The sequence below is a fragment of the Salmo salar genome, chromosome ssa02 (assembly GCF_905237065.1).
Source record: "Salmo salar chromosome ssa02, Ssal_v3.1, whole genome shotgun sequence".
NCBI lineage: Eukaryota > Metazoa > Chordata > Actinopteri > Salmoniformes > Salmonidae > Salmo > Salmo salar.
In genome coordinates, this window is record NC_059443.1 from 85,223,094 (window position 1) to 85,237,157 (window position 14,064).

Sequence of the window (14,064 nt, forward strand, 5' to 3'; positions counted from 1 at the left end):
AACTGTAGTTTGTTAACAAGACATTTGAGGAGTGGTTGAAAAACGAGTTTTAATGACTCCAACCTAAGTGCATGTAAACTTCCGACTTCAACTGTAACTTATAAACGCCTCAAATGTTTCAACTGTATTATCCCATCACAAAAAACATTCTGCTAAGGCACTTGTCTCTCTCTACACCGGTCAGCTACATTGGTGAGCATAGTTAGTAGAATAATGAATGTTTTGGTAAGATTTTGGCACATCAACTTTTAGAAGGTTAGTAGGAAAGTTAATTACGTAAACCACCCAAATATACTCACATTCACTGAACATTTAGTATTTGACTCAGAAGAAGAAGCCTGAAGTAGGAGAGATTACTAGAAACAAACTCGGTTTACCGTTAATTCTGTGGATTAATTGTCTGAGTAGAGGACATTGTGAATTTCAGGTAAAATAACAACTCCATGTTTATATCCCAGGACAAATGAGCTAGCAACAGCAAGCTATCTAAATTGCCTTGAATGTTTCATGTTTTTCGACCAGTCCCACAATTAATATAGTTGGTTCAGAGTTCGTTTTGATATTTCAAACTGCATGACCTGATCGAGTCTGGTGTGACAAAATTAACATTAAGCATGTTAATTTTTTGTACATATTGTGACTGCTTCTACGTTACTAAGTCTTTAACCACACTGTGTTGTTACATTGGCGGGTAAAAACTCATGCTTCCAACCGTTAACTTTTTGTCTGAAAATTAAATCTACATTTTACTCAGCTGCGTTACCCACTCCAGTCAGCAGATGGCGGTCTGGGAATTTAAGGTAATGCTGTTGGTGTGACGTATAATCTAGTGGACGGAACGCTTCTTTCAACAGTAGCAACCGTTAGTCAGCCACCTCTGTAGCTTGCTAGCCAAAATAGCTTTAGACGCTTTAGTGTATATTAGCCACTGCGTTTTAAACCCACTCCTGTCGTCTAGTTAGTTATCCGATTTAATTTCATATTTACGATGTTGTTGTTATTAGTCAGCTAGCGGGCTGATTACGTTATCACTAGCCTAGCTAGCTAACATCCCCGACCATGAGTTCACGAAGCTACTCTCCTCCTGCTAAAGAAGCTCTCGTCAAAGAAGAGGAGGAAGAGGAGGATGTCACTATACAAAAACAAGTAGAGGGTGAAGCTGTTACAGTGAAAGAAGAAGAGAAAGACGTTTCAGTGAAAGAAGAGGAAGACGCGTTCAGAGTGAAAGAGGAGGAGGAAGTTACAGTTAAAGAAGAGGAGGAAGAGAAAGAGGAAGATGCAGGAGTGGAGGAGGAGGGGGGGATGACTGTCACATTGAAAAAGGAGGAGGAAGAAGAGGAGGAAATTGGATATCTGGGTCCGGTTTCCCAAAGCCATATTAAGGCATCCAATGGTTCTAACGATGAACTTAGCCGTAAGATGGTTTTGGGAAACCGTTCCCTGATTAACACTAGTAAGTACTGTCTTAAAAACAGAGGCACAAACTCTGCAGTTGTTGAACTGATGTGTGGTGTTAAAGGGGAAATCCGCCATTGCCTCATCCCTATTTGGACTTTTCAATTATTCAGACCCATTGACTTTCCCCTCATTTTGTTATGTTACAGCCTTATTCTAAAACGGTTTAAATATATATTTTTTTCCATCATCAATCTACACACAATTACAAAACAAAAACAGATTTTTTGACAGTTTTGCAATTTTGTAAAAAACAACTGAAATCACATTTAATAAGTATTCAGACCCTTTTCTCAGTACTTTGTTGAAGCACCTATGGCAGCGATTACAGCCTTGAGACTTCTTGGGTATGACACTACAAGCTTGGCACACTTTGGGGACTGTCTCCCATTGTTCTCTGCATAGAAAAAAGTATTCAGAGTCTTGTCCCGGAGCCACTCCTGCGTTGTCTTGGCTGTGTGCTTAGAGTCGTTGTCCTGTTGGAAGGTGAACCTTCCCCCCAGTCTGAGGTCCTGAGTGGCCTGGAGCAGGTTTTCATCAAGGATCTCTCTGTACTTTGCTCTGTTCATCTTTCCCTCAATCCTGACTAGTCCTCCAGTCCCTGCCGCCGTAGGGATGGTGCCAGGTTTCCTCCAGACGTGATGCTTGGCATTCAGGCCAAAGAGTTCAATCTAGGTTTCAACAGACCAGAGAATCTTGTTTCTCATGGTCTGAGAGTCACGAAACAGGATACACCTGATCTCAATTTAGAGTCTCATAGTCTGAATACTTATTCATGTTTTTTATTTTAATAAATGTGCAAAAAAAAAGGTTTTCATATTATCATTATAGTGTATTGTGTGTAGATTAATGAGGAAAACATTTGATTTAATCAATTTTAGAATAAGGCTGTAACAAAATGTAGAAAAAGTGAAGGGGTCTGAATACTTTCCAAATGCACTGTATAGCCATTGATTCTTGAAGAATATAACAGATGCCTCATGAGCTTAGTTAAACTGTTGTACCCCATCAGAACCCCAAATAAGCTTTTTTTACTCCAATGTTTAGAAACAATGTAAATCAACACTGTATAGCCTCAACATGGTTAAAACTATAATGGTGATATCATGGATAGTCAGTCCTTGCATCCGTAGGTCTGTCTATGAATTTGAGACTAGTTACATTTCTCCAGACCCATCATCATCTTATTTCCTAAACAGTGGTGGAATTACAGCTTTGTTATTGTTTGGACTGCATATTGGTTGATTGATGTGGCTTTTTTAAACGGACAACCTAGGATTTAAACAGCAACAAAATGGCTGCCCAGAGACTTGGTTTGGTAAACAGCTGAGTGATGGGGGCTGGAGAAATGTAACCACTCTCAAATTCATAGAGAAAGCTAATGTAGCGACCTCGTCAAGAAGTTCAGACATCTTGGTGTAACAGTTATAAGGTGTTGGCTTGACAGTCGCTGGACCCAGGTTTGAGTTCAGCTCAGGGATACCCCCTGAATTCACTACACTATGAATACAAGGATTGGCCATCCATAAGGTCAAAATTATAGCTTGACTACTAGTATGTGTTTGTATTTGCCTTTAACCAAAGCCAGTGTGAAATCGTTACAGCTTTGAAGTTCACATGCAATGTTATATATATATATATATATATATTTTTTTTTTTATGGACAAGAGACACCTGTCTCAGAGCTTCTCAAATATATATTTTTTTCACCTCAAACAGCACGGTAACAAAGTGTGTTTTTACATCCATTGAGAATGACAATAGTTCCTCAATGTAGCAGATTGAAACATCTTTCCTGCTCTCTCCCTTTAGATTACCACTCTGTGTGAGTTACAAAAATTAAACAATCCTCTGATCCAATGGAAACGTCATAAAATAGGCCTACCTGATAACTAATTATCCTTTGGCCTTCAGCTGTGTCTGTCTGTCCAGAACTCACTGGGGCAGGAAACGGATCCATTGGAAACGTCATAAAATAGGCCTACCTAATTACTAATTATCCCTTGGCCTTCAGCTGTGTCTGTCCAGAGCTCACTGGGGCAGGAAACTCTGATGGCCCAGAATATTTAATACAATGTTGCAAGTAAACTAGCACCAACTTCGGGCCAGACCAAGTTAATACAATGTTTCCAGTTCCTAGCAGACAGGCCATCTGTAGCCAATTATAGGATATTTATTTTTATCAGGATATTTTCTAACTGCAGGTTGCAATGTTTTTATTTGTTTGCTTTATGTAGGCTATTTTTACATAGTTGGCAATGTCAATAAAAGTTACTTTTAAATGTGTATAATTTTCATTTAGATTAAATATAGATTAACCACAGACAATGATGTTAAGATACAAAGACTAAACACAGCAAAAAATGAAACGTCCTCTCACTGTCAACTGCGCTTATTTTCAGAAAACTTAAAATTTGTAAATATTTCTATGAGCATAACAAGATTCAACAACTGAGACATAAACTGAACAAGTTCCACAGACATGTGACTAACAGAAATTGAATAATGTGTCCCTGAACAAAGGTGGGGTTAAAATCAAAAGTAACAGTCAGTATCTGGTGTGGCCACCAGCTGCATTAAGTACTGCAGTGCATCTCCTCATGGACTGCACCAGATTTGCCAGTTCTTGCTGTGAGATGTTACCCCACTCTTCCACCAAGGCACCTGCAAGTTCCCGGACATTTCTGGGGGGAATGGCCCTAGCCCTCACCCTCCGATCCAACAGGTCCCAGCCGTGCTCAATGGGATTGAGATCCGGGCTCTTTGCTGGCCATGACAGAACACTGACATTCCTGTCTTGCAGGAAATCACGCACAGAACGAGCAGTATGGCTGGTGGCATTGTCATGCTGGAGGGTCATGTCAGGATGAGCCTGCAGGAAGGGTACCACATGAGGGAGGAGGATGTCTTCCCTGTAACGCTCAGCGTTGAGATTGCCTGCAATGACAGCAAGCTCAGTCCGATGATGCTGTGACACACCGCCCCAGACCATGACGGACCCTCCACCTCCAAATCAATCCCGCTCCAGAGTACAGACCTCGGTGTAACGCTCATTCCTTCGACGATAAACGCGAATCCGACCACCACCCCTGGTGAGACAAAACCACAACTCGTCAGCGAAGAACACTTTTTGCCAGTCCTGTCTGGTCCAGTGACGGTGGGTTTGTGGCCATAGGCGACGATGTTGCCTGTGATGTCTTGTGAAGACCTGCCTTACAACAGGCCTACAAGCCCTCAGTCCAGCCTCTCTCAGCTTATTGGGGGTTGATACTCTGAATTGGTCGATTCCCCTTCAGACTATACTCACTGCTCCCCCCATAGCTTTAAATAACTCTACAGGTGCTGCTAACATGGATGAAACTTTTGATGGACTTTATGTTATTGTTACACTACTGTCAAGGTACCGTGTTGCCACTTCCTTCCTACTACGGCCACTGTACGTAATAGAAGATAATAGAAAGTACTGTGCCGCCTTGTTCATAGATTTGTCTAAAGCTTTTGACACTGTGGACCATGCGATACTTTTGGGTAAGGTGTCGTTAATAGGACTGGGATTGTATGCCGTCGTTGGTTTCATGACTTATCTAAAGGATAGAAGTCAGGCTGTTAGAGTTGACAGCATCCAGTCGAAGCCATTGGAGTTGGTTAACGGGGTTCTATACTTGGTCCATTACTGTTCACTCTACATAAACAATATCGGTGATGAGATAAGAAAGTGTCAAATTCATTTATATGCTGATGACACTGTCATGTATGTACTCTATCGCTTCAATGGCTGACCAAGCATTATCACTATTGGAGACAGATTTTAAGATATTGCAAGTCTTTTTTACAGCTGAATCTTGTTTTAAATGCAAAGAAAACACATTTTATGATTTTTAATAGGTTCAAAAAGTGTTGAAAATACACTTGCACTTACGAGCTTAGATGGTTCTCGAATGAATCATGTCTCTGCATATAAATACTTAGTTTATCATCCAACCATATCACTGTCTTTTAAAATGCATGTTGACGAACTTAGACTCAGCAGTAAATACAACCTGATAAAACACCTGTCTCGTCCAGGACCAGTCTACACAGACCGGTACGCTAAAGCCAATCAGACTTTCTTTGCCTACGGTTACTGACACCAGTCATATTCAGCAGGGTGTTGCACATTAGTAAATTAATCAGTTATTCTGCACTCTGGTACACTCAGACGAGAGTGCTCTGAAATCGGGAGTAGTTAGCCGGAGTGAATTTGCGAACGCAAGAGTTATGCTAACTGGATAACAGTCGTTCAAGTTCTTGCTAGTTAACCAAATGACACCTGCATCTCTAGCTGTGTACAGCCACTGAAAAACAATATGAGGGGGAAAAGTCAGTCATTCTCCCACTCCTCCAATGGCATGACATCCTCCTAGCAGCTAGCTAGCTAACGTTAGGGTCCTCCTCCAATGGCATGACATCCTCCTAGCAGCTAGCTAGCTAACGTTAGGGTCCTCCTCCAATGGCATGACATCCTCCTAGCAGCTAGCTAGCTAACGTTAGGGTCCTCCTCCAATGGCATGACATCTTCCTAGCAGCTGGCTAGCTATCAAGCTAATGTTAGGCTCTGTGTTTCTTAGCTTGTTACATACATAAATACGCTAGCCTATTAGCCACGTTATGACTGAATTGTGATCATTGCCCTTGCTAATTTAATTTGTCATGTGATTCACAGCCTAAGTTACATTTGTCCTTTTTTTTGTGTTGTAAAAAATAAATAAATATTTAGCCATTGAAACTGAAATAGTGCATCCCGAATGGAGGCAGCAAAAAAATGTAACAGACCAGCTGTGATTTAACAACCTGATAGCAATATTTTTTGGATCACCAAGAAATGTATTAGTGAATTATATTAATTATGCATTGAACTGCATCCATCTATTCTGCCAACAATGCCTTCGTGTACATCATGGAATGTTGAGTCCAATAGAACCTAGTTTTAAAAACCTCATATAAAGTTGGTTTTGTAGCATAAACTGGGAATTTTATATTTTTGACTGATATTACGATTGTCTGTTTGTTTCATATCTGTTAAGTAGTTCAATCGCTGTCAGTTCCACTTTAAAGGAGTATTCTACAGGGATGACTGATCGAAGTTCATAAGGAGAGGTTATAACACTATATACTGTAGTTCAGAGAGGTTATAACACTATACTGTAGTTCAGAAGGAGAGGTTATAACACTATATTCTGTAGTTCAGAGAGGTTATAACACTATACTGTAGTTCAGAGAGGTTATAACACTATATTCTGTAGTTCAGAGAGGTTATAACACTATACTGTAGTTCAGAGGTTATAACACTATATCCTGTAGTTCAGAGAGGTTATAGCACTATATTTTATAGTTCAGAGAGGTTATAACGCTAGACTGTAGTTCAGAGAGGTTAGAACACTATATACTGTAGTTCAGAGAGGTTAACACTATACTGTAGTTCAGAGAGGTTATAACACTAGACTGTAGTTCGGAGAGGTTAGAACACTATATACTGTAGTTCAGAGAGGTTAACACTATATACTGTAGTTCAGAGAGGTTAGAACACTATATACTGTAGTTCAGAGAGGTTAGAACACTATATCCTGTAGTTCAGAGGGAGAGGTTATAACACTATATATTGTAGTTCAGAGGGAGAGGTTATTACACTATAGACTGTAGTTCAGGAGGAGAGGTTATAACAATATATATACTGTAGTTCAGAGGGAGAGGTTATAACACTATAGACTGTAGTTCAGATTGAGATGTTATAACACTATATACTGTAGTTCAGAGGGAGAGGTTATAACACTACATCCTGTAGTTCAGAGGGAGAGGTTATAACACTATAGACTGTAGTTCAGAAGGAGAGGTTATAACACTATATACTGTAGTTCAGAAGGTATCACGGTCGTCGTATGAAGCTATGCAAGACATCTGGGACCATTCAACAGTCTAGATTTACCAGGTTATTACTAAATAAACTGTTCACCATCTGGGACCATTCAACAGTCTAGATTTACCAAGTTATTACTAAATAAACTGTTCACCATCTGGGACCATTCAACAGTCTAGATTTACCAGGTTATTACTAAATAAACTGTTCACCATCTGGGACCATTCAACAGTCTAGATTTACCAGGTTATTACTAAATAAACTGTTCACCATCTGGGACCATTCAACAGTCTAGATTTACCAGGTTATTACTAAATAAACTGTTAACCATCTGGGACCATTCAACAGCCTAGATTTACCAGGTTATTACTAAATAATCTGTTCACCATCTGGGACCATTCAACAGTCTAGATTTACCAGGTTATTACTAAATAAACTGTTCACCATCTGGGACCATTCAACAGTCTAGATTTACCAGGTTATTACTAAATAAACTGTTCACCATCTGGGACCATTCAACAGTCTAGATTTACCAGGTTATTACTTCTAAATAAACTGTTCACCATCTGAGACCATTCAACAGTCTAGATTTACCAGGTTATTACTAAATAAACTGTTAACCATCTGGGACCATTCAACAGCCTAGATTTACCAGGTTATTACTAAATAATCTGTTCACCATCTGGGACCATTCAACAGTCTAGATTTACCAGGTTATTACTAAATAAACTGTTCACCATCTGGGACCATTCAACAGTCTAGATTTACCAGGTTATTACTAAATAAACTGTTCACCATCTGGGACCATTCAACAGTCTAGATTTACCAGGTTATTACTAAATAAACTGTTCATCATCTGGGACCATTCAACAGTCTAGATTTACCAGGTTATTACTTCTAAATAAACTGTTCACCATCTGAGACCATTCAACAGTCTAGATTTACCAGGTTATTACTAAATAAACTGTTCACCATCTGAGACCATTCAACAGTCTAGATTTACCAGGTTATTACTAAATAAACTGTTCACCATCTGGGACCATTCAACAGTCTAGATTTACCAGGTTATTACTAAATAAACTGTTCACCATCTGGGCCATTCAACAGTCTAGATTTACCAGGTTATTACTAAATAAACTGTTCACCATCTGGGACCATTCAACAGTCTAGATTTACCAGGTTATTACTAAATAAACTGTTCACCATCTGGGACCATTCAACAGCCTAGATTTACCAGGTTATTACTAAATAAACTGTTCACCATCTGGGACCATTCAACAGTCTAGATTTACCAGGTTATTACTAAATAAACTGTTCACCATCTGGGACCATTCAACAGCCTAGATTTACCAGGTTATTACTAAATAAACTGTTCACCATCTGGGACCATTCAACAGTCTAGATTTACCAGGTTATTACTAAATAAACTGTTCACCATCTGGGACCATTCAACAGTCTAGATTTACCAGGTTATTACTAAATAAACTGTTCACCATCTGAGACCATTCAACAGTCTAGATTTACCAGGTTATTACTAAATAAACTGTTCACCATCTGGGACCATTCAACAGTCTAGATTTACCAGGTTATTACTAAATAAACTGTTCACCATCTGGGACCATTCAACAGTCTAGATTTACCAGGTTTATTACTTCTAAATAAACTGTTCACCATCTGGGACCATTCAACAGTCTAGATTTACCAGGTTATTACTAAATAAACTGTTCACCATCTGGGACCATTCAACAGCCTAGATTTACCAGGTTATTACTTGTAAATAAAAACACTTTTTGGGGTTCTCAAAATGCTTACAATTGTTTTGATTATTGCTTGAACAGTAATAATATTAGTAATAAAATAATATTTGGTTGTGATAGTTGCAAAATACTTATTTTGGATGCAGCAGTTGTTATAGCTTAAATGCTAAATGCTCATTGACAGACTGATAGCAAAAGCTAGCCAAAGAGCATTTTACTGGTGTTTTTAAGTATAAAGCAGTTGAATTGCGAGGATGACGCAAACATTATAATAAGCAGAACATTCAAACAAGCCTTACAATTCTAATCCAATAGTGGTGTGAAATGCACTCATAAGCAACCTGGAAATGGAGGCTATTTTTGCTGTCAGCCTATGAGAACTCCCCTGAGTTTTCCCCCACGGTGGTGAGTTAGTGAATAGACACAGAGCTTAATGTGAGTTTCCTTGAGTAGCACTCCTGATCTTGCGCTGTAATATTCAAAATACATTGTGAAAAACTAAAATCTTCGCTCACCATTGTTCCTCCATGCAGATATACTACATCCATAACTAGCGGTTTCCTCATTACCAGATATACTACATCCATAACTAGTGGTTTCCTCATTACCAGATATACTACATCCATAACTAGTGGTTTCCTCATTACCAGATATACTACATCCATAACTAGTGGTTTCCTCATTACCAGATATACTACATCCATAACTAGTGGTTTCCTCATTACCAGATATACTACATCCATAACTAGTGGTTTCCTCGTTAGCATGGAGGAGTTTCTGCAACCAAATTGTGTGCACATCGCCCTCATGCGGCAATTTTAGCAAACACAGAATGGGGCTTATATTGGTGGCCAAACGTTGCCTGGCACACTGCTTGGTTTAGGCAACTTTAAAAATGTATTTCTAGCCTACAATCATCCCCTTTACTACTAAGGTGAAAGAAATAAGACTAAATATGGCTATTGTTGCTCACTTGACTGGTCTTATTAAGACAATTGTCAAATAAGTTTGTACACAACATCATGGGGATCACCGTTTAGCTAAAATAAACAGTGAATTTCTGCTGTTGTGGCCTTTAACCTTCTGTCTGTCTTTGTTGTTCACACAGGAGAGAGACGTGACTACCGTGGATCCTCTGGGGAGCCTCAACAACATCATGAAGCTGACGAGGCAGAGAAGAGTCTTTCCACATCAGAACATCTCAAGAAACAGCAGCGGAAACGCACAGGGAAGAAACCTCACTGCTGCTCTGACTGTGGGAAGAGATTCACCTCTTCAGCAGACCTCAAAAGACATCAGAGAATCCATACAGGAGATAAACCGTACAGTTGTGATCAATGTGGGAAGAGATTTACTGATCTAAGCAGCCTGAAAAGACACCAGAGAATTCACACGGGAGAGAAACCTTACAGCTGTGATCAATGTGGGAAGAGTTTTAATGTTCCAAGCAGCCTGAAAACACACCAAAGAATTCACACGGGAGAGAAACCTTACAGCTGTGATCAATGTGGGAAGAGTTTTGTTTCATCTAGCCAGCTGACTGTACACCAGAGAATACACACAGGAGAGAAATGTTATAGCTGTGATCAATGTGGGAAGAGTTTTGTTTCATGTAGCCAGCTGACTGCACACCAGAAAACACACACAGGAGAGAAATCATATAGCTGTAATCAATGTGGGAAGAGATACTCTGGTAAAAGATCTCTGATTAGACATCAGAAAATACATGAAGGAGTTTCATGACATCAATGAAATGTCACAATGTAGAAGCCGAAACATTTTCACCTTGTTCTATTGATTTCAGTGTTGTGTTTTCATGAATTGAATACCAAGTGTGTCATCAGTCATCTTGCCGTCAGCATGGCAAAGAGGTGGCTACTTTGAAGAGTCTCAAATATAAAATATATTTTGATTTGTTTAACACTTTTTTGGTTACTACTTTTTTTGGTTACAACATTCCATATGTGTTATTTCATAGTTGTGATGTCTTCATTATTATTCTACAATGTAGAAAATAGTTACAAGTAAGGAAAACCCTTGAATGAGTAGGTGTGTCCAAACTTCTGACTGGTACTGTATGTCTGAAAGCTATCAAATCAAATTGTATTAGTCACATGCGCCGAACACAACAGGTGTAGAGCTTACAGTGAAATGCTTACTTACGAGCCCCTAACCAACAATGCAGTTTTAAAAAATACAGATAAGAAATAAAAGTAACAAGTAATTAAAAAGCAGTAAAATAACAATAGCTAGACAATATACAAGGGGTACTGCTACAGAGTCAATGTGCGAGGGCACCGGTTAGTTGAGGTAATATGTACATGTTGGTAGAGTTATTAAAGTGACTATGCATAGATGATAACAGAGAGTAGAAGCGGTGTAAAAGAGGGGTGGCAGTAACCGAAAGGTTGCTAGATCAAATCCCTGAGCTGACAAGGTAAAAATCTGTCATTCTGCCCCTGAACAAGGCAGTTAACCCACTGTTCCTAGGCTGTCATTGTAAATAAGAATTTGTTCTTAACTGACTTGCCTACTTAAATAAAGGTAAAATAAAAGCCATTTGATTAGGTGTTTGGAGTCTTATGGCTTGGGGGTAGAAGCTGTTTAGAAGCCTCTTGGACCTAGACTTGGTGCTCCGGTACCGCTTGCCGTGCAGTAGCAGAGAGAACAGTCTATGACTAGGGTGGCTGGAGTCTTTGACAATTTTTCAGGCCTTCCTCTGACACCGCCTAGTATAGAGGTCCTGGATGGCAGGAAGCTTGGCCCCAGTGATGTTCTGGGCCGTTCGCACTACCCTTGCGTGCCTTGCGGTTGGAGGCCGAGCAGTTGTCATACCAGGCAGTGATGCAACCAGTCAGGATGCTCTCGATGGTGCAGCTGTAGAACCTTTTGAGGATCTGAGGACCCATGCCAAAAATGTTCAGTCTCCTGAGGGGGAATAGGTTTTGTCGTGCCCTCTTCATGACTGTCTTGGTATGCTTAGTTTGTTGGTGATGTGGACACCAAGGAACTTGAAGGCCTCAACCTGCTCCACTAAAGCCCCGTCGATGAGAATGGGGGCGTGCTCGGTCCTCTTTTTCCTGTAGTCCACAATCATCTCCTTTGTCTTGATCACGTTGAGGGAGAGGTTGTTGTCCAGGCACCACACGGCCAGGTCTCTGACCTCCTCCCTATAGGCTGTCTCGTCGTTGTCGGTGATCAGGCCTACTACTGTTGTGTCATCGGCAAACTTAATGATGGTGTTGGAGTCGTGCCTGGTTGTGCAGTCATGAGTGAACAGGGAGTACAGGAGGGGACTGAGCACGCACCCCTGAGGGGCCCCTGTTTTGAGGATCAGCGTGGCAGATGTGCTGTTACCTACTCTCACCACCTGGGGGAGGCCCGTCAGGAAGTCCAGGATCCAGTTGCAGAGGGAGGTGTTTAGTCCCAGTGTCCTTAGCTTATTGATGAGGTTTGAGGGCACTATGGTGTTAAACGCTGAGCTGTAGTCAATGAATAGCATTCTTCTTTTTGTCCAGGTGGGAAAGGGCAGTACGGAGTGCAATGGAGATTGCATCATCTGTAGATCTGTTGAGGTGGTATTGCAAATTGGTGTGGGTCTAGGGTTTCTGGGATAATGTTGTTGACGTGAGCCATGACCAGCCATTCAAAGCACTTCATGGCAACAGATGTGAGTGCTACGGGTCGGTAGTCATTTAGGCAGGTTACCTTAGTGTTCTTGGGCACAGGCACCCGGCATAGCGGGATTTCTTATAAGCTTCCGGGTTAGAGTCCCGCTCCTTGAAAGCGGCAGCTCTACCCTTTAGCTCAGTGCGGATGTTGCCTGTAATCCATGGCTTCTGGTTGGGGTATGTACGTACGGTCACTGTGGGGTCGACGTCATCAATGCACTTATTGATGAAGCCAATGGCTGATGTGGTGTACTCCTAAATTTCATCGGAGGTATCCCGGAACATATTCCAGTCTGTGCTAGCAAAACAGTCCTGTAGCGTAGCATCTGCTTCATCTGACCACCTTTTTATTGCTTCCTTCTTGAATTTTTGCTTGTAAGCAGGAATCAGGAGGATAGAATTATGGTCAGATTTGCCAAATGGAGGGCTTGGGAGATCTTTGTATGCTTCTCTGTGTGTGGAGTAAAGGTGGTCCAGAGTTTATTTTCCTCTGGTTGCACATTTAACATGCTGATAGAAATGAGGTAAAACTGATTTAAGTTTCCCTGCATTAAAGTCCCCGGCCGCTAGGAGCACCGCCTCTGGGTGAGCGTTTTCTTGTTTGCTTATGGCGGAATACAGCTCATTCAATGCTGTCTTAGTGCCAACCTCTGACTGTGGTGGTATGTAAACAGCTACGAAAAATACAGATGAAAACTCTCTAGGTAGATGTGTGGTCTACAGCTTATCATGAGATACTCTACCTCATGCGAGCAATAGCTCGAGACTTCCTTAGATATTGTGCACCAGCTGTTATTTATAAAAATACATAGTCTGCCGCCCCTTGTCTTAGCAGACGCCGCTGTTCTATCCTGCCAGTACAGCAGCGTATAACCAGCCTTCATTTGGCCACGACTCCGTGAAGCATTAGATATTACAGTTTTTAATTTCCAGTTGGTAGTTTAATCTTGCGCGTAGGTCATCGATTTTATTCTCCAAAGATTGCACGTTTCCTAGCAGAATGGAAGGAAGTGGGGGTTTATTGATCGCCTACAAATTCTCAGAAGGCAGCCTGCCCTCTGGCCCCTTTTATCTCCGACTCCTCTTCATGCAAATCACGGGGATCTGGGCCTGTTCCCGAGAAAGCAGTATATCGTTTGTGTCGGGCTAGTCAGACTCGTTAAAGGAAAAAAAGGATTCTGCTAGTCCATGGTGAGTAATCGCAGTCTTGATGTTCAGAAGTTATTTTCGGTCATAAGAGACGGTAGCGTAACATGATGTACAAAATAAGTTTTAAAAAAAAATACAT

General features: G+C 40.7%; 1 protein-coding gene across 1 annotated transcript; it reads left to right on the forward strand.

Moving 5' to 3' along the window:
- The first annotated feature begins 819 nt into the window (after positions 1–819).
- LOC106593733 (gastrula zinc finger protein XlCGF52.1-like) lies at positions 820–11,028 on the forward strand. Its single transcript, XM_014185113.2, has 2 exons — positions 820–1,453; positions 10,214–11,028. Exons 1-2 carry the CDS (start codon positions 1,060–1,062, stop codon positions 10,846–10,848), a joined length of 1,029 nt encoding a protein of 342 aa, XP_014040588.2. The 5' UTR covers positions 820–1,059; the 3' UTR covers positions 10,849–11,028.
- Positions 11,029–14,064: the final 3,036 nt, after the last annotated feature.

Bases quoted from the DNA above. Each gene is read 5' to 3' on its own strand.
- LOC106593733 (XM_014185113.2), top strand. From the start codon at position 1,060: ATGAGTTCACGAAGCTACTCTCCTCCTGCTAAAGAAGCTCTCGTCAAA. The intron at 1,454-10,213 runs GTAAGTACTGTC...TTGTTCACACAG, and splicing joins CCGTTCCCTGATTAACACTA to GAGAGAGACGTGACTACCGT.